Genomic DNA, 24837 nt, shown 5'->3' with positions numbered 1-24837 from the left:
CCCCCCCCAAATGCTGTAGGTGGGTGACCTAAATGATCTTCCTGTTTTTACCATTCTAAGTAAATAATAAGCCTATTTCACCTACATAGAGAGGCTTCATTATAATGATTGAGCCAACTTGCATACTCCAGTGAGAAACCGGCATTGGTATTTCTTAATCTAGTTGGTCAATAAAGGAGTATGATTATATTCTCTCTATCCTGTGAATCTCTGTGAGGTAGCATAATTATTCATTCCATTTTTTGTTTTAGGCTCATTGGAAATGAAGTTAATAAACATTTCAGCTATTGATAAGCCAGACTCTGCCTTCAGAGTGCTCACCACCGGGTCAGGGAGGAGGGCAGGCAAACACATCACAAATCCAGTGAGATGAGCAGAACAAGATGAGTTATATATGACGCAGAGTAGCATGAGAGGGAAATATATATATATTTCTTTGTACCTATTTTTAGTTCTAGAAATAGAAAAATGTATTGGGGGGGTGCACGGTGTTGAGGCAGCTTTCTGGTAAACTAAAAACAAAACAAGCACTCCTAATTCTTTACCTGTTTTCTATTGAATCAGTTATGTCCCCTCATAATATTAGTTGTCATAGACTGCAATCAAATGAATTATGACATGGGAGGTTACAAAATACAGAATGTCCTCTTTCTTTTCATAAATTTTTTTCAATGTCCTCAGACATCACCATTAAACTCCTCTTTACTAGCTATTGGCACTTCTGTCACTGAACAGAGAACAGCTCAATGTGTTAAGTAATCATTATAAACCAAATACTGTCACCTAGAATATGTTCAGATTCTCCTCAGAATTTAGACAATAGGGAAAATTGAGTTTTCTAGAGGATGCTGGTGTGTCTTAGCATAATTAATTTTGGGGGAAAGTTATAACTAGAAGGGTAGGGTTTTCCTGGTGATTTGCAGCAATCTTGAACTCAAGTCAAGGACCTGGAAAGTGTTCACCGTCTCGGGGTTGAATCTAGCACTGACTATGAAAGCTATATTGTTGTGTTGTGGGGGGTGGAGAGCTTGGGAGGGAGTTTCTCAAAACATTTTGGCCAGAGCTAATTTGTTTTGTTTGAAACTGGAAATAGTATTGTTGAAGTTTGCATTCTGTTTTCTTTCAATAAGTTTTTAAAAGGTTTCCTCCTTTCTGCAGGAATAAATTTGGCTTCTGAAAAAGAAAAAAAAAATTACACCAGCAATTCAGCAATATTGCACCTCTTTCATCATTTTGGGGATGCAGGCTTCAGCTTAGTAACTCCCGACATATTTTCTGGAAACATGTAAAAACATGCCCATAAGTACTGAACATAAAACCTGACTTTACACTCATAAACATTTGTATATTCTTATGGTCCATAAGTACTGAACATAAAACCTGACTTTACACTCATAAACATTTGTACAATCTTATGGTCCATTTACCATTGAGTTTCTTAACGCTGTGTGCATATTTGAAAAGTCATTAGAATAAATGAAAATTGGAACAAGATGCTATTTGAGAGAAGGTGCTACACAGAAATGCTGAAGAACACTGCTTTATGACTTTCTCCTTTGAAATGAGCAATGAGCAATGAGCAAGCCTCCTGCCCCCAGAATAGATAGAAGCAGAGCTTTCCAGGTATCCCCACCCCAGAAAATTAAGTATTTTTTGTATTTTAATCATCCAAACTAAGTGATGAAAAAGCATATTTTCTAAGGAAGTGTGGATAGTTGAAAAGTCAACATCCAGACCCATTGGATTGTATGTTGGAAAATGGCACATGGTTAGGGGCATAGTGCTTCAGGGCCGTGCCCAGTGACCCTGAACGTAAAATAGAGAAGGGAAAGTGGTGAGAGAGAGCTCTATGAATCTAGGGATGCTCTAGAAAACTACTAGATGGTCTAAGAATGTCTCGTGAAACAGAAAATCCCAATGCCACTGTAATCTGAGTGTGAGGGAAAGGTTATTCTTAAAAAAGAGTTGCACTCTTGCAAAAATATATTAGCCGTTAATTATTAACTTGTTTTTCTTTTCAAGTTGAAAAAAGGGTAAGCATGATCTTGTATTCTGATCCAAGGCTTTGTTTCTTTCCTTTCTCCGGTTTGGGTCTTGTGCCGGCTCTGCCCCAGGTTGGCCTTCATTCCACGATGTGATCAGTTCTGAGGCCATCACACTCACTGACGACTTTTCCCACGGGATGCACAGGGTGGAGACAAGCTGCTCTCAGGTCAGTTCCCTCCCTCCCTCTCCTGAAACTCAGTGCTCATGCTGCATTGCACACACTTCCAGGATTCCTGGTTTTGCTAAATACAGCAACAGAGCCAAGTGAATGACTGATCCCAAAAGGAGCAGGCTACCACAATGAAGTCTCTATGAATTCTAAGGGTACCTGCCTTCATGTGTTTAGCAAGTCTAATTACATGCCAGTCATTGGCTTCAACATGATTAGACAAAATCATTGGTAGGAAAAGTTGTCAGTTGACTCAATAGAGTAGAAAATAGGCTATTCGTAGGACATAGGAAGACTTCATTCCGTGGCCTTATGTCATCTGATGTTTACGGAAGGTCCTCCTCCCCCTGGGGCTGGTTCTGTGTACTCATTGTTCAGTCATCTTACCTCTAATGATAATGATCCAAACACAGTGAATAGAGACCCCATAGACAGCTTTCTTTGGGTGGGTGTGAGGAGGGAGGGTGGAGACTGGCTGTAGGAAGAGGAAATTCAATGGTAGGCTGTATGAGTGCAGGGTGGGAACACGGGATACGGTCATTTCTTCCTTATTTCTCTAGGAATATAATAGACTGGTCCTCATATCCATGGATGTTCTAATTCGTTCCTTTTACTCTGCTCTTACCACATGTACTCTGCTGGCTCTACGAGAGAAAATGAGGAGGCAAAAATAGTTAACCTGTCATCTCAGTCAAAAGACTTGAATATGTGGGTATCTGACCCTTAAACCTAGAGGTGTAGCTAGAACCTTCTTGCACATAAAACGAGAGCAACCACACATTCTATTCTGTGGTAGGGAGTCCTGTTCTTATCTGCTTGAAGTAAAATGGAAAGTCTGAGTATTGTGGCACTGAAATTCATTGATACTACCAAATATGTTTTGGGGGGACGTCTGTTGCATATATTAAAGGTAAAGGGGCACAATCAGGCAGCTGTAATAGCAAAGTGATTGCCACATGGGCCTCCCTCAAAATTCTTCTACCTGCCCTTTAACCCTCTCCACCAGGCACAAGAGTTTTAGGGAGTAGGTGGCATATTTACTACCAAGTGGGGAGGGAGTTTGGTTTGACCCTAACCATCTGATGAATATCTGTTTTCATTTTTTTTAAAAAAAGGTTGGCAAGTTTACTGTCTTCAAGCATGAGAGCTACTCTCTCCTTTGAAAAGAAGATTTCTTATTTTCCAGTCACATTTTCAGTTCACTCTTGTTTCTCAAGTATGAGTCTCTAAGCAAGAAAATGGGGCTTTGTGAAGCTGGTCTCACCTCCTTAGATGCTAATTTAATTGGTTGGGGGGAGGCCTGAAGATCAGCATTTTTAAAGCCCCTCTGGTTAAACTCACAATAATATTATTAGGTACATATTTTCATTCTCCTCATTTTACAGACGAGGAGATGGAGGCATAGGAGAACAATTACACTTGTGTAAATTACATAGATTTAAGAGGCAGAACTGAGATTGAATTTGGCCAGTTAGCTACAGAGCTCTTTACGGTGCTTAAATTGATACAGATAGCTACCCTATTTCCCCAAAAATAAGACAGTGTCTTATATTAATTTTTGCTCCCAAAGATGCGCTAGGTCTTATTTTCAGGGGATGTCTTATTTTTCCATGAAGAAGAATACGGTACACATTTATTGTTAAGTGAAAATAAAGGAAATTTATTACCTGTATACGGTACTGTAATACGGTAGTTGTCAACACAAACCAGACAAACTGTGAATCCTACAGTATCAAGAATTTACTCATTTATTCAATGACAATCATGTCATCATCTTCTGGAACATCATCATAACAATCCAATTCCTGAATTTCCTGGTGAATTTCTAGTGACTCCATTTCTTTCAGAATCGGTGGACCAAATCTCTCATGTTTAGCAATAGCATTTTGAGACAGAGCCTAGGGGGGATGCCTTATATTTCACTCAGAAGGAAACCTGTAAGTAGGTCTTATTTTCGGAGGATGTCTTATTTTGGGGGACATCAAAAATAAAAAACAAAATAAGCTAACTACCGTGTTTCCCCAAAAATAAGACATCCTCCGAAAATAAGACCTAGCATGGAAAGATAGACATCCTCTGAAAATAAGACCTAGTGCAACTTTGGGAGAAAAATTAATATAAAACACTCTTATTTTTGGGGAAACAGGGTAGATAGGTGATAAATAGATAGATGCACCATAAACAGTCACATTGAAATAAAAAGAAATCCTATGATTCCCCAGCAGTTAGGTTAATTCAGTTCAGTTTTGAAGCCAACTGAATTTTATTTATTTATTTATTTATTTATTTATTTATTTATTTATTTATATAAATCTTTATTGTTCATATTATTACAAATGTTCCTCATTTTCCCCCCCCTCCATTGTTTCCCTCCACCAGGTTCCCACCCCACCCTCTGTCCTTTCCCCACCCCCCATTGTCCTCATCCACAAGTGCACAGTTTTTGTCTCTTCCTGCAGCCCCATCCCCTTTCCCCCAAGAATCGTCAGTCCACTCCCCTTCCATACCTCTGATTCTATTACATTCAACAGTTAATATTGTTCATCGGGTTTTTTAATTCCCTTGGTTTTTAGATTCACTTGTTGATAATTACGTATTTGTTCATAATTTTTATCTTTATTTTCTTCCTCTTCCTAAAGAACCCCCTTCAGCAATTCATATAATTCTGGTTTGGCGGTGATGAATTCCTTTAGCTTTTTTTTATTTGTGAAGCTCTTTATCTGGCCTTCGATTCTGAGTGATAGCTTTGCTGGGTAGAGTATTTTTGGCTTTAGGTTCTCATTATTCATCACCTTGAATATTTCTTGCCATTCCTGTCTGGCCTGCATGGTTTCTGTTAAGAAATCAGCTGACAATCATATGGGTGCTCCTTTATAGGTAACTACCTGTTTGCTCTTGCTGCTTTTAATATTTTCTCTTTGTCTTTTGCTCTTGGAATTTTAATTATGATGTGTCTTGGTGTGGTCCTCTTTGGATTCCTTTTGTTTGGGGTTCTATGTGCTTCCTGGACTTGTAAGTATATTTCTTTCACCAGGTGGGGGAAGTTTTCTGTCACTATTTCTTTCAATATTCTTTCGGTATCTTGTTCTGTCATCTTCTGGGACCCCCATAATTTTGATGTTGGTTCGCTTGAAGTTGTCCCAGAGGTTTCTTACACTATCTTCAACTTTCTGGATTCTCTTGTCTCCTTGCTTCTGCGGAGGAGTGTCCTATGGCTCTTTGTGTTCCAAATCTTTGACTTAATTCTTGCGATCTTCCATTCTTTATTTCTAGTTGTTCCCTTTTCATTTCCTCATAGGTCTCATTTATTTTATCGGCCTTTTCTAGGAAATTCTTGAAAAACCTTATAAGCGTGGTTTTGAACTCTATATCCAGTTGCTGTTGTCCTCCATTTCTTTCTTTTGTGATCTGTTTCCTTGTCTCGGCATTTTTGCTGCTTCCCTGAGTTGGTAGGGTGGCTTTGTGTGCTAAGGTGTCCTATATGGTTCAGTGGGTCAGCCTCCCAGTTATCTGATGTGAACACTCTTGGTGCACCCCTTTGTGTACTGTGTGTACAGCCTTGTTGTAGTTAAGTCTTTATTGTTGTTGGTATCACTGGGAGGAACTGACCTCCAGGCCAGTTGGGTGTGAGGATCAGCTGTGTCTATGCCGGGAGACAGCCTTATTCGACTAGACTTGGAAAATTGCAAAAGCCTTTGTGCTCAGCTTGGATGGGATGGAGTTTCAGGGTGGAGCCTACAGCCTTGGCTTCCTGTCAGCCCTGCCCTATGAGGTTTCTGAGTCTCAGTGTTCCTCAGTATCCTTCAGTACTTGCTGCAAGCACCTCTGAGAGAAAGGTGCCCTCAAGTTTCACCCGCTACCGAGAGTCTAGTCTCTCCCCTAATGAGCCCAGAACTGGGGTTCAGTGCAGTTGGAAGTGGGGTTAAGAGCAGTCCAGAGCTTATGGCTCCTTTGCGCTAGGGCAATCCAGTGGCATAGTCAACAGTCCATTCTCTGTGCGCAACGTGTGTGCCTCTGGGGCTCTGCCTTTCGCCACTCCCCTGAGTTTCTGCCTTACAGCCTAGATTCCTCCGAATGAGCCTGTGTCCCCAGGGTCTGGCCTAGAACTGGGGTTCAGGGCAGTTGGAACTGGGGCTCAGCACAGTCAGGAGCTTTTGTCTCCTTCCCACTAGGGAACGCCAGCCAGGCACTCAGACGCCCCTCCTCTCTGGCTCTGTCCTCTCCCCACGCACGCACTGTGTCTCCGTACCTTAGGCTTTTACAGCTCCTCTGATTTTCCTTCTGGTTTTCTCTTTCCTTCTAGTTGTAGAATTTCCAGTCAGTTAACTTTCCTGTAATTCTGGATAATGTCCACTTTATATTTTAGTTGTATTTTTTTAAATTGTTGTGTGAGGCTGCAGTTAGGCATTTACCTATTCTGCCATCTTGGTTTCTCTCTAGCCAACTGAATTTTAATTGATATTTTTATAACTGCCACAAAAACAAATTATGACTATCTACCCAGGAATCTAAAATATTTGACAAAAATAGTAGCTTGACAGGATGGTACATAGTAATTTATAACTTTGGCACATACATAATACTTAGTTAGCCTCTTAGTAATGCTAATAGCTTTTCTTTTTTTTAAGTCTTTATTGTTGAAAGTAGGTTAATAGTCCCTTCCTTCCTTCCATCCTTCCTTCCTTCCTTCCACCTTAAAGGCTTTTAAATAACTGTTATTCTTCTTTTTCACTTAGAACCCACTTTCAAACATTGAGTCACATGAAAACTGAATAAAAAAGGTACAGAAAAAAGTGAGGCATAAAATAACTTTCCTGAAGGCCCTATTCTCTGATGGCTTTGTGACTAATTTTTAAAATTCATAGTTGGAATAAACTTCTTTCTCTGTGCCAGCCACAGAGGTAGCGCCATCTATATTATAAAAGGCCAGTGGCCATAACACCGTAACGCCCAAACACCCAGTCACCAGGAGGTGCATCGATGGGTCCCATGGCAGCAGTGGGAGGGACTCTGGGTCCCACAGTGGCGATGGGCAGGACTTTGAGTCTCGCGTGATTTCATGTGCTGGGCCTCTAGTTAGTAATAAAGACTATGAAGGTGACCAAAGAGAAATGAAACTCACAAACCGCCAAAATTAGACAAACTTCATAGAAGGATGTCAAGCTAACCCAGCTGTAGCACCGGTTAAAGACCTGGGTGACGGTTACTGTAACGGCTGGGTGAAAAACTAACACTGGCCTCTTTCAGCTTCCTTTTCCCCTGCCTTTATTTCTCATATTTAAAAGGTGGCCCTAGCTCAGTAGATAGAGCATGGGCCTTCAGACTGAAGGGTCCCCAGGTTTGATTCAGGTCAGATGTCTGGATTGCAGGCTCAATCCCAGTAGGGGGCGTGCACGAGACAGCCAATCAATGATTCACATTATTGATGTTTCTCTCTCTCCCTTCCTCCTCATTTCTCTCTGAAATCAATAAAAATGCTTAACAATAAATAAATAAATAAAAGTGTTTGACCCTTTCTTAAATGAAAGCTTAAGTTTAAAGCGAAATAAGCCAGTCAGAGAAAGATATTACATGATCTCACTTATATGTAGAATCTAATGAACAAAATAAACTGATGAACAAAATAGATCTAGAGACATAGAAGCATGGAACAGACTGCAGAATCTCAGAGGGAAGGCAGGAAAGGGTAGGCGGTGGAAAGAGATCAACCAAAGAACTTGTATGCATATAAACATAACCCATGGACACAGACAATAGGGGGGTGAAGGCCTGGGGGAGAAGGATGGAAGGGGGGGGGGGGCTAAAACATGTTAATGGGGGGGCGGTGGTAGGGGGAGAAAGTTTTAAGTTTAAAGAGAAGAGGGAAGGAAGTTTGTTAAGGCATGGGTAAAAACACATGGTTTGCAAAGTAAAGTTCCTTGTATAAAATAATCAGGTTCCAACCCAAAAAAAGTTTGCTGGATCCTTCCCCGTGTGCACAGAGCAGGGGACGCCTGTCACACAGGTGGAGTGCGAGCTCCCTGAGTTAAAGGGTGCCGGTGCCTTTCACATCCGGTTTTTTGTCTTTTAATTTGTGTTTCACACACAAGTTTATTTTCCTTTCTTACATTTCCTTTAAGTTTTCTTTTTTCCATTTGTCTTTTTTATCTTGACTTGAAAAAAACACACACCAAAACTGCTTTAATGGTTTCCATACCAGAGTAACCACTTGTATTTTACTTCCCAGTTTCTCTTGCTCAGCATGAGTGTTCATTATCAGTTTATCTTCTTTTGCCTTCAGTTCTTTCAGTTTATGTAGTCTCTCCCCCTACTCGCAACCTCTCCCATTTTTTGTTTTGTTTTGTTTCCTTTTTGATATGACAGTGTGTGGGGAAACTCCTCTTTCTAAATATCGTGTTGCATTTTTGAATTCACATGTCTTGTTCTTTCTCTGGACTGAATTGCATCGATGTGGTTTGTGTTATAAAGACTCTGTTAGAGGCTTGAAGCATCTCATAGACAGTCTCAGCTGGACCTCTTATGAGAACTACTTCTTTCCTTGTAGTAAAGGCACAGTATCTAAACATAAAGACCCTTTTACTGCCAACTTATACAAATGGACTGAACTTCCGTGATGAAACTGGTAAACTCAACATGACTGCCTGGCAATATGGCGATTTTTTAAATTTTATTATTATTATTTTTTCTTTCAATCCTCATCGAGGACATGCTTTGAGAGAGAGAAAAACATTGATATGAAAGACACCAACTGGTTGCCTCCCCTACCTACCCCAATTGGGGATTGAACTCACAACTTGTTAGTGTACGGGACCACTCTCCAACTAACTGTGTCAGGCGTCCCCTGCTCTGTTCACACGGGGAAGAATCCAGCAGACATTTTTGGGGTGGGAATCCGATTATTTTGTACACAGAACTTACTTTGCAAACCTTGTCTGACAGTTTCTCTCTAATCCTACAACCCCAGCCAGGGTTGGTTCCTAATTCTTCCCATAATACTTAGCATTTTTTTTTTTTTTTTTTAAATTGTGGTATGGATCACACCATGCAGTGAATTAGAGCTCATACTTGGGTAGGAGCTGTAACCTAGCACCTCTTTATACTACATTGCAGTTTTCCCATGCGCCCAGTGACTTCTTAGGTAACAATATTTTAGTACAATTTTATTGAGAAAGTTCAGCTCAGTTCAGCACTATCCCCATTTTCCAGAGGAACATTGCAGCCAGGCCCTTCTCTGTGGATTGCTGTGTGAGAAGCCTGGCTCACTGCCGGATCTTAGGTTGAGAGCCTGGAAAACAAGCAGGGCCTCACGACTTCACCAGGGTTCCCGTTGTGGGGAATAGGAGACACTGTTACCTTCTGATTTCTGTGGCAACCACACTTGTTTTCTTTCACTATCCTACCTATTGAATTGAGGAATTATATTCCAGTTACCTCTTCCAAAGAGGATCTTTGTCTTAAATTTGCCCACTTTTGGTGGGCATGTGTACTTAATTGCTGGCTGTAGCAATTTCCTAACAGTTTTCAGTTATAAAAATTGTTCCTTAATTTTATTTAACTTACAGCTTGCAGTTAATGATAAAGCACATTGCTTCTATTCCAGTTGCACTGACTATTAGGAGTAATTGACCGCTTCTCTCTAATCCTCCAACCCCAGCCTGTTAATCAGTGTTTTGCCAGGAGTTTAAATTCAGTGCAGGGGTAAGCGTTGCATGGTTTATGCTGTAGTTCAGAGAAGTCAGGCCCTCCTGGAAAGGCTTCCTTCTTTAGATCAAAATTCTACATCTGAAGCAAATGGGAGGCCAGCAAATCACAGAACTTTTTGTAACGATCTTTAAGGAAACCATCAGGACCCTGAGTTTAGCCGAGCTGGAGTTTGTGACTGTTGTTGTTGTTACTGCTTGAATCTACGGTAGAGCCCCTCAAGTTTGTTTCAGATCATTATTAATTTCTCCTAACTCAGACAAATCAGCAGAAAGGTAAATATCCACCAACGCAAAGTATTTTTCAAAAGTTAAGAAGTTTTTGGTAAAAACCCAAGCCTTATTAATCTTTTGCAGATGACAATCCATATATTGCTGATGATTAAAGATACCCATGTGTTACAATAGGGTTGCAGACGCACAGCCCATCTCTCTTTTTCTCGATCTTTCAGTAAAATCATCATGCTAAACTGGTGACTTTACAATCGTTTCCTTGGCAAAAGATTACTCTTGTAAGCACAGAGGAAAAGAGCCCTACTCACACACAAGTGTCTTCAATAACGGTGGGAGAACACAGGATACTACTGGCACAGTAAATTGCCTCTCTTCTGAAAACTCTCTCTCCTTCCCATCCTGCTCCATGTGCCTGAGTGTAAAAGCGCCGCTTTGAAACCACTTCATCTTGTAGATCAAACACGTAAGAGAAAATGACAATAATAAAGCCCCAAACATCCTAGGAATAGCCGGGAGAAAACCCTCTAGGACAGCTGGAAATACATCAGTGCGGAAGTATGCAGCTATGTTGAGTGCACTACTCGTGTTTCTCATGCACACGAGTGGGAACTGCCATTGGATTTTAAGGAATTATCCTAAAATTGATGCTCGATCACTTTTCTTTGGGGGAGGGGAGTCCTTTCCCTCGGTTCTCTCCAGGTTACCTAGTTGCCAACTTTTCTGAGTGGGAGGCTTAGGCGATAAAGGATTCTTGTGGGGATTTTTTCAAGTTTCCTCTTGAACAGTTATCTCCTGTTTCTTCAGAATGGGAGCTAGGAGAGTGATTGTCTGCATTTTACCTATAAAATACAGAAACACATAATCATTTTAAAACAACTTTCAAAAAGCACGCCAAAGATTCTACCCTGAAATAAATAATTAACAGCAGCTTTCTGAGATTTCTTCATCGGGCAACTAGTTTGTTTCAGTCACAACCAGGTGTGCTGAGAGATCCCAACACATTGCCAGTTGGCTGGGGCCAGGGAGGCAGACCTTGCAGGCGGCTAAAGAAACAACGCATCACTGACAACTTCCATTCATCATCCCGGCTCCGGCCAGGGGTAGAAGCTGGAAAGAATGGTCTCCATGTGCGCTCCCGGGGAGGAGTCTTCAGGGCCTGCGCACTTTTGAAAGAAACCCGGCAGTGGTCTTTTATGTGAGACTGCATGTGCCGGGAGGACGCAGACAGGGCACTGTGTGGTTCGGCTTCCCTCTCACAACTGGCCTCTCTGCTTTGCAGGCAATGGGGGTGGACAGGTGTGTGGTGGCCCAGATACAAATGGACACCTTGCTGTGCTGTGACATGTTGCTCCTTTCTCAGTTATCGGAGCCAGGCGTGAGTCTTGCAGAATACCTTGTGGCAAGCATAGGGATGCCATTGGTCCCTTTTTTACACCTTTGCTGAGGAGGATTTCTCACCCCCTCCCCAACTGTTACAGGTGTTTGCAAATGACGTAATTTTTCTTCCTACACCCCTCCCTATGCCTTTTGCCTGGGACATCTAGAATCTGTGTTTTCCTTTCTGTTTAACCAAAATACTAGTTCCAGATTTAGCAAATGAAACTCCAGACCAAGAGCCAACTCAGTTCAACAGATTAAATTATTCTAATCTGGAATTTTGACAAATGATTTGGGAAATGGGGACCCATACAAATACTCCTAAAGGCTTCAAGTCAATCCCGACTGTGCTTTACTTTTGGAGGAAGATAAATAGAACTCTTTTTCTACATATGTCCAAGAGGTGATTCATAAAGGCAGTATCATTTATTTTGCCCCGATAGCTGTACTCACTCATTAAAAAATAAAAACCTGTCTGAGGCTTTTATGTGAAAAGTCCACCTCTCAGATGTCAACTGATCAAAGTGCCGAGCTGCCTATGAGATCCGTAATTGTGCTCGCACGGCCACCGAGGGCACCGGCTCCTGCTGCCTGCTCGCCGACTGTTCTGGCAGCAGGAATAGGTGTTTTCCTGTGTCCACTGGGGAAGCACATGCTTTTTTTTTTTTTTTTTTTTTTTTTTTTTTTTTTACTGGTGCATCTTAGCTGCTGATGCCTGAAAATTTGGCCTCAATTGTTTATAGAAAGGAAAAGCAATCTGAGCTGTCAGCCTTGATATTACCTAAACCTGCATAGAATGTGGTAAAATAATGCAAGATTTGTTTTGTAGGCCTGTTTCATATTTTCCAGGCAATAGATCAAATCAGTTCAGGGTTCATTTTTAGTTCTTTAACAAGCTGACACAGTGTGCTGGCAGTAAAATAAGAATGCACTTTCACATGGAAGTGCCACAGAGACCAACTTGCTCTTTGTGCTATTTATTAATAACTAGAGAACCCTCAAAAATTCATTTCAGCACTTTTGATGGGAACACTGAGATTCTAGTTCTTTCTAGTGTAATGAGCACCATCTCCATTTTGTTATCTTAGCCTTATTCCCTTGTCAATGCCTACTTTCTTTTTCTGCAGTTTACAAGTGTTTTACACAACACACAAGCCATGAGAAGAGTGAATAAATCATCTATATGCCTCTTCTCTCACATTCTTCCCTAAATTTTCACGCTTCCATATGCTGGAAATGCCCTCCCCTACATACCCACTCCTTGACTTCTTACACCAAAGTCATCCCAGGAAAGCCACCCCTGACCACCACACCTAAAATGCCAGCCCTCAAACCTGACACTTTTTGTCACTGTTTTCTCTCCTTAGCCTTTATTTCCATGGCCATACTTGACCATTTCTTTGTGTCCTTGGGTCCGAATTATCTGTCTCTCCTGCTGGAATATAAGCTCCATGAAGACAAGGATCATCCTGTATCTGAGATTTCTTTGTTGGGCAACTATTTCAGCCAGCAGCCAGTGTTCCATATCCTATCTAATAAAAGAGCAATATGCAAATTGACCATCACTCCAAGACACAAGATGGCTGTCCCATGTGGTCAAAGATGGCTGCCCCCATGTGGACACAAGATGACCACCACAAGATGGCCTGCAGAGGAGAGCAGTTGTGGGAAGTTAGGGGTGACCAGGCTGGCCGAGGAGGGCAGTTGGGGGAGACCAGGCCAGCAAGGGAGGGAAGTTGGGGGGACCAGGTCTGCAGGGGAGGGCAGTTGAGGGGGAGAGGGACCAGGTCTACAGGGGCAGGCCATTGGGGGGGGGGCAGGCCTTCAGGGGAGGGCAGTTAGGGGTGACTGGGCCAGCAAGGAAGGGCAATTGGGGGTGACCAGGCCTGCAGGGGAGGACAGTTAGGGGCAATTTGACCAGCTGGGGAGCAGTTAGATGTCAATCAGGCTGGCAGGAGAGTGGTTAGGGGTGATCAGGTTGGCAGGCAGAAGTAGCTAGGGGCAATCAGTCAGAGGCAGGTAAGGGGTTGGGAGCCTGCAGTCCTGGATTGTGAGAGGGATGTCTGCCCGCCCATTTAGGCTTGATCCCACCAGATCAGGCAGTCCTAAACAGGCGGGCAGACATCCCTCAAGGGGTCCCAGATTGGAGAGAGTACAGGCTGGGCTGAGGGACACCCCCCCCTCCCATGCATGAATTTCGTGCACTGGGCCTCTAGTATATTTGTCAAATGAATGAATGGAAGTCATTTGTCCCAGGCTTTGGTTTCTTTGTTACATGATGAATGATGTGTTTTTACAGCCCGATTGAATGTGGTGCACTAAGGTCTCTGTAGACTTCACCCCTGTCCCTGCCGACAAAGGTCTGAGTGTGGCCTATTGTCTCCTAGAGTCAGACTCAGCATCAGGGCCTGCAGTGCAAGGCTGCATTCAGTGATCCAGCCTTTTTTGAGGCATTTTCTCTGGGCTGAGTTTCCCTTGAACACCATCAAAACCAACCTTCCTCCCATCTCTGTCTGGATTCTGTGCCTCTTCTCCTTCCCCAGCATTTTGGATAATACCCTGTTTCCCCGAAAATAAGACAGTGTCTTATATTAACTTTTTCTCCCAAAGTTGGGCTAAGTCTTATTTTCAGGGGATGTCTTATCTTTCCATGTGCTAGGTCTTATTTTCGGAGGATGTCTTATTTTCGGGGAAACTTGGGTAGCATGGATTTGAGCTAAACAGCTTATTCCTTCTTCACATAATAATACAGTTCATGGGAGCAAAGAAGCCAGCCTGGCCCTCCACCTATGGGAAGCCAGGAAACAAGACTTTGTGGACTGGCGACGTTTGCATTCGTCACCCTTGCAGTCCTGGCACCCTGGACAAATGCATTGAGCCTCGCCATTGCTTTGCTGGATTCTGAGAACATCCCGTGCTTCTCTGATGTTAAGTTTTACTGCCCATGAAGGCAAACATCACCTCCGTCACGGCCAGTTAAACAGTATCTTTTACAGTGGACTTCTGCATATCTGAAACGCACCCATCCAAAGCCAAAAGTAATATGGGGGGAGGGGGAGAGGGGGAGGGAGATTCTATTCTGCCATGTTTCTTACAAGAGGAGATCAAGGGTCAACTCAATTCATAAAATTACTGCAGTCATTTTTCAGCTGGCTGAGAGACTTCACAGATCAAAAAATACAGTGGCTCCTAAATGATTTCTGATATGCACAATTCGAGCGTTTTTTTCTTCTCAGCATGTGGTGCGGAGCCTGCCAGAAACCATCTTTGCGGCTATTGACAGGCGGATTAGAAATCATCCGCGATGGTTTCCATCGCTTCCCTACAGGCTGGTCATCCATTTAAACCGCTCCCCTCAAAGCCTGCTTTGTGCATGCCCTTCCCTTACGTGTTGCTCTTCTCTTTCAGTGTGGTGCTCACCTTGGGCATATTTTTGACGACGGGCCCCGTCCAACCGGCAAGAGATACTGCATCAACTCGGCCTCCTTGTCTTTCTCGCCTGCGGAGAGCGCGGCCGGGGGTGGCGGGCCCAGTGGCCCAGCCCAGGCAGACCAGGAGGAGCTGTAAGAGTCCCGGGCTCCAGAGAAACAAGTGTACTTATCGCACAGCTTATTAACAGAATTCAGGATTGTCTATCTTAGATATATTTTTTCAAAACAAAAACAAAAAATACAGGGTCAGTTTTGTGCTATTGATATATTTCTTCTTTTGCTTAAACAGAGGCCCTGGCCACCAACGTATTTTGCTATTGACTAGATCCGGAACTGTTTATACCTTTTAGCGGGCCGCGACAGTTTTGTGAAACTTCTCCACAAGCCACTTCAGTACCATTTGGCATAATTTCCCTCATCACATAGCTTCTTTTGAGATGTGTTTCCCCCGATGTCAGAGGCAGCAGTGAAAGCGGAGCTCTCCTGGCGCTATAGGGGCCTGAGCTCAGAGCGGGGAGCAGGGAGGAGACCTGTGAGACACATGGCCCCGGGCATTTCACAGATAAGGATGGAGTGATGTCTCCTGAGACTTCTTAGCTTTGCGGACTGTTTGAGCTAAGGTCGTTTATTCTCACTAAAAGGGTGTGAAGGTCTAAAGTCTTTCCTTATGTTAAATTGTTGCCAGATCTGAGTGGGCGCAGGGAGCGTTGTGGCAGAGAAGTAAACATTACCTCACGGCAGCGAGGCCCTTACTTTATTTCCCATTGAAAAACGTTGGAATGTAAGACGACTGTACAACAGGGAGCCCCATTCTGCCCAGAGTTCACAAAGAGGAACACCTGCCCTCGCCTTGTAGAAGTCTGTCCCTGCACACCTCATGTCAGCTGAGTCTGGAAGGGCGTGCTGGTGGGTTCCGCGGTGCACGCCACACCATGGGGAACAAGCATCTCACCAGGCAGCAGAAACTGGAGAGCAGGGGAGTCCCAGGAGGATGTCCCCGGGGGCCAGGTAGCCAGTATCAGGCAGGAGAGCTGACAGGGTCCCGCCAGTAGCACACGACACCCAAAGGGAGGGGCTCTGTGCACAGGCTCAGGCGAACTCTGGAGAGAGGGTGCGAGTTAACATAAGGAATAGCCAGGAGTCCAGTCCCACCCTTGACACTGATCGGTTGTGTGGCAAGAGACAAGCCATTTCGCCTCTCCATGCCGCCTCTTCATGTACAAACTGAGACATACAATATTTGTAGAACAATCGACACTCTCAGGGCAAAATTATTATCTTGCTGCACAGTGAAGATCAGTGTTGTGAGATTAAACTGATCTGGTTCTGGTAGCCCTTGAGGCTGAAACCCCGGCATTTGAAATGGAAAGAAGTAGAGAGGAGGCTGCCTTAGCTGATTGGTATGGAAACAGCCGGGCTAAGAGCCAGAACTGTTTCTTCGTAGCAGCGTGGCTGGCCTTACTCTGAGGAGCCCTGCTCAGCCGCTGTAGAACATTCGGGCCGGTGCAATGGCTGTCGCTGTGCATGGATATGAGCCGGGCTGATGGGAGTTGGTATCGCCGCCACCAGGTTTTTATGACTGATAGATTTTGTCTCTGTGGCCTTGAACGCTAATCCTGAAATGTAGTTTTTGGAAAAAAAAACACATTAGTTTTGTAAATCTTTGAAAACATAAAAATTGACATATTTCCTGATATGCACCCAGACAAAAATAAGAAAGAGGGACACCTGACAGTTTTAGAGAAAGATGAGAAACTAAAATGAAAAGTTGTGACAAATCAAGATGTCAGTGCGGTCATGTCTGCATTCTTCCATGTCTCCACCCGCTTCCTGGGGAGGCCCCGAGGTGCCGGTGCCTCCTGGTCCTCGAGGCCCGGCTTCCCATCCCGGATAAGTTATGCTCATCTTCCCTCACTGCCAGGTGTTTCCCCTCAGGCCAGGGTCGCGGGGGAATTTGCAGGTTTCACTCCCTTGTAGACAGACATGAGATATAAAATTTAAGATCATTGAAGCCTCAGCGTCCAGACAGCTTTAGAAGCTGCTCCTGACCTCACAGAAGGAGCCCCAACATTACCCAGTGACCCAAGCATCCCATGCGGCGTCGGCCAAAGAAGTGGGTCTCCCCGGACATTTCCTGCCGCGGTGCGAGCCTGTCCTTTGGGGGTCCACGCAGCACTTCTCCCATCCCCCCGAGTTAGGTGTGGCGGCCTGCCCCGGGGTCCCTTGGACACGAGCCACAGTGTCGGGATAGACAAGGAAGATAAACGAGGGGCTTCTTTCCTCTCCCCAGAGACTCTGGGTTCTTAGCGTTCCTTCACTTTTATTGTAGGGCTTAACATTTCCCTCAAAAAAAATCTCCGTTTCTAATCCTTAGTCTTTGTTTCACGGGAAGCCAGTTTTTATTCTACCACATTTCCCAGCATCAACTTGAAGAAAAATGTAGCATCCATCGGAAAAAAAAAGAAAAAAAAAAGAAAAAAGTGGTTTGATTCCAGATTGCTTTTGAGTTTAAGTGGTATCAAATTTCAGTATATTTCTGTCTTATGTTAAGGAAATATATTACTAAAATGTCAGTGAGCAATAATGTCAGCTGTCGAGCACTAGATTTATTTTTGCAGGATATGGAGTGCAATGAACTGAGTCAATATGGCGAGGTGTGTGTGATCTGTGGGAGTTCTGCCATTTAGCATAGGAAATGCAGGGGACTTTCCCTCTCCGCCCCAGTCCTCGCTGTGCCGTTAGGAGACACAGACTTCTGCCGTGTGTACCAAGTCTGTCCAGACAACCAGGCAGAACAGGTCTGAAGAAAGCAGCAGCATATATCATATTAGAGGACATTTCTGTGTATTTTAACCTTGTACTTCCTTAGATGCATTTACATTCTAAATGCAAATAACATAGTCATTTAAAAAGCCTCTCCATGTTAACTGAACTGAAAATGTCTTGCTTTAAGTACAGAATACAACGGATCACTATTTGTTCAGAAGGACAAATATTCTTTCTGCCTTAGATAGCTTTGTAATAATCTTTTCTCAGACGATTCAAAACTTTTGAAAATGATGTGAAATTTTCATTAGAAAACCCCTTTCCTATGGTTATTGAATACAATAATTAATGCAATAAAATTTCTTTATAAATGTCTTTTCTTGTCTGATTCCTAGACTCCTCATTTTTAGCACAGATACATGGACCATCCATTGGAGTTTGCCGGTAGGCTGCTCTGCTGACCTCCTCACCTGGCTGACAAGCCTGTAGTTTGCATGGAGGGCCTTTCACCTGTGTGGCACTTGCAAGCTGGGCTCTAGGTGTAGGGGGGAGTCCCAGAACCCAGGAAGGGCCTCCGGGATTCGGAAGATTGGAGGAAAGGGAAACATTTGCCGAATTACTCCACCTTCACCTCACCTCAGCAGAAACTTCAGCAGCTTGTCTGTGTTTTTCTGCTTCAAATATGGACGTTGGGGAGTTTCATCCCGATAGGACTGTGTGGATGAAAATACAGGAATGATAACCATGCTGATGCCTAGGTTTCCGTTAAACAGTTTGACAGGAGACTTACACTGTTCTCAAGAATTGGTCTCTAAGGAAATACATAAGGAGTTGCCCATTGCTCACCCATGAGTTTACCTTTAAAATCATCTCTGCAGAAGCGTTTCGGTACACAGCCATGCATCACATAATGCTTAGGTTAACGATGGACTGGATTGACATGACGATGACCCCACAAGATGGTCCCACACCAAACGTGTAGTCTCCAGGCTGCAGCATCAGTATCACCTAAAAATGGCTACCAATACAGGTGTTCAGGCCTCTCTCACTCACTGCACCAGGAATTCTGGGTTGGGCCCTCACAATTTGTGCTTTAGCAAGCCTGCCATGTGATTCTGGTTCTTGTTCAAGTTTGAGAATCGGTGCCTTGGAACTTCTAGTGATAAAAATTCAATTCTCATTTCTATCTGACTGCCTCCTCCCTCCAAAGGCCTGATTTGTCATCTCTGGTTGTCTTGCTATAGAGATGGTCAGTTTTCCCAATGCTTCATGTCTTTCAGTTCTTCTTGCCCTTCACTGCTGTCTGTCTTGATGCCTAGTCAACCAGCACCACCTTATCTCCTCGCAGTGTTTCTAGGTTTACTGCAGACTGCCCAGTGGTGCTCAGTTACCTCTCTGAACTTCTGGTGTCCACAGCAGGGTTCATCTCAGCAATTCCTAGAATTAGAGAGCAGACCTACATGGCGATCCTGTATGTACAGACAGGGTGAGCCAGGAACACGGAGAGAGCTGTTGCAGAGCTCCATGTGACCTTAGGGCTGTTCACTAAGGTCTTTATGACCCACCTAAAGTGTGAGAACTCCGCCCAGAGGCCTCCTGATTCCTGTCTTGGTTAAGATCTCTATCATTAATGTTGATGTTTCCCCTGTTGATAGACCTCTTTCTCTGAAAGTATTGCTGATCAGCAGTCAAATCCTTTCATTTCAGTGGCCTTGTGTCCCTCAGTACTAGGAAAGATCTCAACTGGGTGTTTCTGCTAACATTGGAGGGAAGGTGCGTGGACTGGAACTGCTCCCGTGAAGGCTCCACAAGCAACAGGTACATAGCTGAACAACAAGAAGAACATGCTAGGAGAGCCAAATTAAAAACAACCTAACAAACTTAGTCTGTACGATTCCAAACCAGGAGCTCAGACCTGCAAGTAGTGAAATAAGGGGTCATTATTGTCTTGGACAGATTGAAGCTCTTGATGACAGATCCAGCAACTGGAGAGGTTTCCCCTTTCACAATAGATTGGGAAATGTGGACCAGGGCCTTTTTCCTTCTAAGAAAGACAAATGGAACGAAAGTAAGAAGCAATAGTAAGACAAAGTTGTGCAGGCTTGGGCTGGTGGTTTAGGGAAAGCTGTGCCCTTCAGATGCTACACTTTTCTGTATGCAGTTCCAGTCAGGATTTGGTGAAGACACTTCTTTAGATGTGATGCATGAATTCAAAAGTCTACTCTCATTTTACTCTTCAAATATGCACCACCTTTGGACCATGAGAAATCAGCATTACCCAAGGTAGCCTCCTGCAGATCATTACGGAGGGATGGGTGATTCTTTAGTGTTAAGCAGTTTTGAGGAGCTTTGTCAGTGTCATTTGAGGAGTGTCAACCTATGAACCAGGAGGTCATGGTTTAATTCCCGGTCAGTGCACATGCCCAGGTTGCTGGCTCGAACCCCAGTGTGAGGCCTGCAGGAGGCAGCTAATCAATGATTCTCTCTCAGCATTGCTGTTTCTACCTCTCTCTTCCTCCCACTACCTCTCTGAAATCAATAAAAAATATTCTTTTTTAAAAAAAGAAAAGGACTTCATAGGAGGGAAGGTGACTCACTGAAAGATGCTTGGTGTGGTGAGAATTCAGGTGGGCTCTATGGCATGGGGTGCAGAGATGGTTAAAGGGGGTCCCAAAACAATTTCTCTTGTGGTCTTAACCAAAAGGGTGTGGCAGTTACGGCTCCAGCAAGGGAGATATCCCGAGCCACAGGGCCTGGTTGCTGCCTATGATACTGTATGCGCCTATTGCGGAGCCCATGTTTCTGGGATGTCCAAGAGCAGATGGGTTCATTAAACTCTCCCATGAGGCTTAAAAGGTCATGCTGTCCCCATAAAATTGGGTTGGGACTGTCATTATTTAGTAAAACATACAGAGATTTTTTTTTTTTTGCCATAAGACAGAGATTTGGGATTCAGTTTTGGAATAGCCCAAGAAAGCCTCACAGACGCTGTTTAGGTTTGGACCTTGGGAAGTTTAGGACCAGGAAGTCTGCTTGGGTCCCGGTGTAATCCCTGTTCTGATACGAGAGGCCCCAAATATGGAGTCTGGGCTTAGACAAGCTGATTTTTCTTTGGAGATTTTCTTTCCCTGAAGGCTACACATTCTGAAAGGTGGATGCTATCTTCCTGTGAGAAGACCTGGGAGGAAGAGAAAGAAACAAATCATCTGTGTATTGCAGCAAAGGAGAACCTTCAGAGAAAGTTACATCATCCAAAGCAGCCTCTCAAGATCTGTGAGAAATAGGAAGGGCTCTCAGCAGAATCCTGAACGATTACTGTCCAGGTGTACTGTTTCCCTTCCCAAGTGACAGCACAAAGGTATTGGCTCGCTCCCTCCCTGGAATGTTAAATAATGCACTGCATAAATCAATTACATGAATAATTTATTTCCAGCTGGGAATGATGCTAGTAGTGTGTGAGGGTTAGGAACTACAGGGTGTGCAGGGGTAACAAGGCTGTTGATTGCTCAGAGGTCCTGGTCCTGGACAAACCCCCATCCTCGGCCCTTGGGTTTTCTTCTCATCAGTAAAATTGGAGGGACTAGGGCCGTGAGCTCTGTAATCTATTATAGTCTTTATACCTTGAAGGACCCTTTGACTTATGGGAGATTGAGTAATTCTGGGAAGTGGTTTCGAGGGATCCATTTGATCTTATGAGGTGGAGCGCTGTGAATTTTGCAAGTACCAGTTGGAGATTTTGCCCACAAAGAGGATGGTAGCTGGTCCAATAGGAACCACTGATCAGTAGTCCAGAGCCTGTTATAGTGCTGTCAGAAAAAGAAGTAAGTGCCTCTTAGTTCACCTGATTGGCTATTTTGAGAGCTACCGTTAAATTTTAGGATTATTTCCCCCCTTCAAGAGAATGACATTTTGGCATGATACTTCTCTAGGAAGTCTCAGACTAATAAATAAATAGAGGCAAAAGAACTAAGAGACTAAGAAATGATCTCTCAAAGGGCCTAAATAAAAAGGCATGGGCTCAGAGACAGAAACCTGCAGAGGTGTTTGAAGTCCCTGCTATCTGGACTGTATTACCTGGAGCAGGGGCCACTTCATAGCAACGGGGTGAGCCCTGAACTCAGGTGTCCAGAGGACAGAGATTTCTTCCCAACTTGGAGGAAAGTTTCTCCAGACCGACGAAGAGGGGGATCTGAGGGGAGCCCCTGTAGTTCCTCAGGGTCCTGCCATTGGGATGAGGAAGGCCTTGGGAAGGCTGGCCAGGAGGCTGAGGCCTCCTGAAGTGCTTAAACGTGTGACAGCCTCTTTTCCAGTATCCTGACTCTTTGCAATGCCCTCAGAAGCAAGGAGACTTCGGGTTTTGTATAGCGGGCTTCATTTGCCAGGGCTGAAAATTAAAAATCTTCATGGTCTTACTTCTGGTGGCTCATTCTAGGATACAAGCAAGCTTATTTGCCAAATCAACCCAATCTAGAGTGGATATGGTTTCCCAATCCATCCTGCTTCTTTTAACTAAAAGGGGAAAGTCTCAGTTCAGCCCATTAATAAACGCAGAGTTAAGGGCTACTCGAGTAGAATCCACATCTGGAGGAATATCAGAATTTTTTTTTTAAATATGAAGTTGATTATAATAGTCAGATCTGTCAGACTTTTGTGAGCAGGTCTGAATTTCGTCATGATCCATAGGCTTTGGAAAGGCTTCTGAAATTGCTCAGTAGAGATCTCCAGCGACTTTTTTTTTTTTTTTTTTTTTAAATATATTTTATTGATTTTATACAGAGAGGAAGGGAGAGAGATAGAGAGTTAAAAACATCGATGAGAGAGAGTCATCGATCAGCTGCCTCTTGCACACCCCCTATTGGGGATATGCCCGCAACCAAGGCACATGCCCTTGACCGGAATCGAACCCGGGACCCTTCAGTCCCCAAGCCGACGCTCTATCCATTGAGCCAAACCGGTCCCGGCTCCAGCGACTTTTTTAGCATTTCCCTCAAAATCAGAATTAGTTTTTTTGTTTTTTTTTTAAATCTGTTTGGGATCTTCCCATTGGGCAAGTTTCATTCAATGCAAATCAGGCTTCACCAACTAGATATGAGCTAGCTGATGTGAATTAGAAAACCCAGGCTGGTAGGTTTGAAAAATTATGTTAATTTTTCAGCAAATCTGTAAGGATCCTCAGTTACTTTAGGAAATTTTTTGTTGTTAATCCTCACTGGAGGGTATTTTTTCCACTGATTTTTAGAGAGAATAAAGGGAGGGAAAGATGGGGAAGAGAGAGAGAGAGAGAGAGAGAGAGAGAGAGAGAGAGAGAGAGAGAGAGAGAGAGAGAGAGAAATTGGTTGCCTCCTATATAAGTTCTGACTGGGGTCAGTAATGAACCTGAAACTCAGGTACGTGGCCTTGACTGGGAATTAAACCCTAGACACACTTTAGTGTATGGGTTGATGCTCTAACCACCTAGAACACTGGCCATGGCAGGAAATTCTTTAACTACTAGAGGCCCATTGCAGGAAGATTCCTGCAATAGGGCTTCCTGCAGTGGTCTCTGCAGCCCTGCCTACTTCCCTCCCTTCTCTGCAGCTTCACTTCCCTCTACAGCATTGGGCTTCCTTTTACACAGTTTTCAGTTTTCGCTCTGCACCCAGATATGCAAATTAACCATCATCTTGGTTAAATTAATTTGCATATTTGCTACTGATTGACTGGTGGGTGTGGCTTGTTGGCAGCATAGGTACGGTCAATTTGCATGTTTCTCTTTTATTAGATAGGATGGCTTATAATTCAGCTTTAATACAGGGAACATGTCAAACTTTGGGGTCCTCAAAGGGTTTAACTTTATTTATTTAAAATTTTAAAATATATATATATTTTATTGATTTTTTACAGAGAGGAAGGAAGAGAGATAAGAATTAGAAACATCGATGAGAGTGGCAGCCCAAGCACCTAAGGGTCACAGGTTCAATTCCCGGTCAAGGGCAGGTACCTTTGCTGCATGTTTGATCCCCATTCCTGATTAGGCAATCAAGTGTCTCGCTTACTAGCAGATGTTTTTCTCTCTCTTCTGTCTCTCTCCCCCTCCCTTTCTCCTTTCCATTTTCTCTGAAAAGCAATGGAAATAATATTGTATGAGGATTAACGACTGTGGGATCCCTGAACATGACCTGCATGGTTCAGGGCCCACTCAGGGTCTGGTTTCTGGAGAAGGCCACACACTAAAATGAAGAGGCTGGAAAAGTTAATTTGGGAAAATGGGGGGCCAGGTGGGAGTCAACCTCTAGTGGGAGGACTACCACTAGGCTCCGGCCCTGCTAACCTTTTTATTGAGGCTATGGGTACACTCATAGCCCTTAGGCAGGTAATAAGCAGATTATCCTATCAGTAAGGATTTACATGATTACAAGATGGGGAAGTTGCCTCAGTTACCATTGTCTCAATTAGATAGGGAGTGGTTGGCTCTGACCTTTCAGAGCTTCAAGGTTGACCAGCCTCTTTCTATTAGTGAGATAATGATTGGTTTCCAGCAAACAACAACAGTAAAAAAGTCAGGGGAGGGCATGCTGTATCTCAGAAACTGAACAACTAAGTAGGATTATAGCAGTTATTATTCTATAATAACTATATGGGCAATAGTCAAATATCATTGTCCCCTACTTGGAAGGTCCAGTCATGAAAATTGGTCAGTGATCTGATCTCGAGGGCCCTGGGAATCTGTCAGTGACTGGGTGCTATTGAGGAATATTTTAACATCTTAGGCCCTCTGGTGTAAGCAGATTTGAGTTTGTCCTGAGTTGGTAGATGGCTCCACACCTCATCAAACCAGTCTCTTCGTCCTGAGGAGAGATCAGTTCAGCTACAATAAATGGTGTCTCATTTTAGGAGGTGGCGATGCAGGTCTTTATGGCACAGTATTTACATCCAGTGTTTAATAAGAGGCTTTTCTATGGAAACAAAAGACAAATAAAGGCCAATGATTGTAGCAGATTAAAATCCCAGTGTCTGAGCTCTGAAGGCAGCCAGTTTAGAACAGTGGTCAGCAAACTGTGGCTCGTAAGCCACAAGTGGCTCTTTGGTCCCTTGAATATGGCTCTTCCACAAAATACCACGTTTGGGCGTACAC

At 43.7% G+C, this 24837-nt stretch overlaps 1 protein-coding gene across 5 annotated transcripts in view; it reads left to right on the top strand.

The window, feature by feature from the left end:
• MSRB3 (methionine sulfoxide reductase B3) overlaps positions 1–18098 on the top strand; it is a 179959-nt gene extending 161861 nt beyond the window's left edge. For all 5 annotated transcript variants that reach the window (XM_084877613.1, XM_084877612.1, XM_084877611.1 and 2 more), the window contains 2 exons: positions 2115–2212; positions 14935–18098. In XM_084877613.1, the coding sequence (XP_084733739.1) occupies positions 2115–2212; positions 14935–15093 (257 nt within the window). In that variant the 3' untranslated portion in view covers positions 15094–18098. The remainder of the gene's footprint in view (positions 1–2114; positions 2213–14934) is intronic.
• The last annotated feature ends 6739 nt before the right edge of the window (positions 18099–24837 follow it).

Source organism: Pipistrellus hanaki (assembly GCF_964339955.1).
Source record: "Pipistrellus hanaki genome assembly, chromosome: 3".
NCBI classification, from domain to species: Eukaryota; Metazoa; Chordata; class Mammalia; order Chiroptera; family Vespertilionidae; genus Pipistrellus; species Pipistrellus hanaki.
This window is presented reverse-complemented; position numbering and strand designations above follow the sequence as displayed.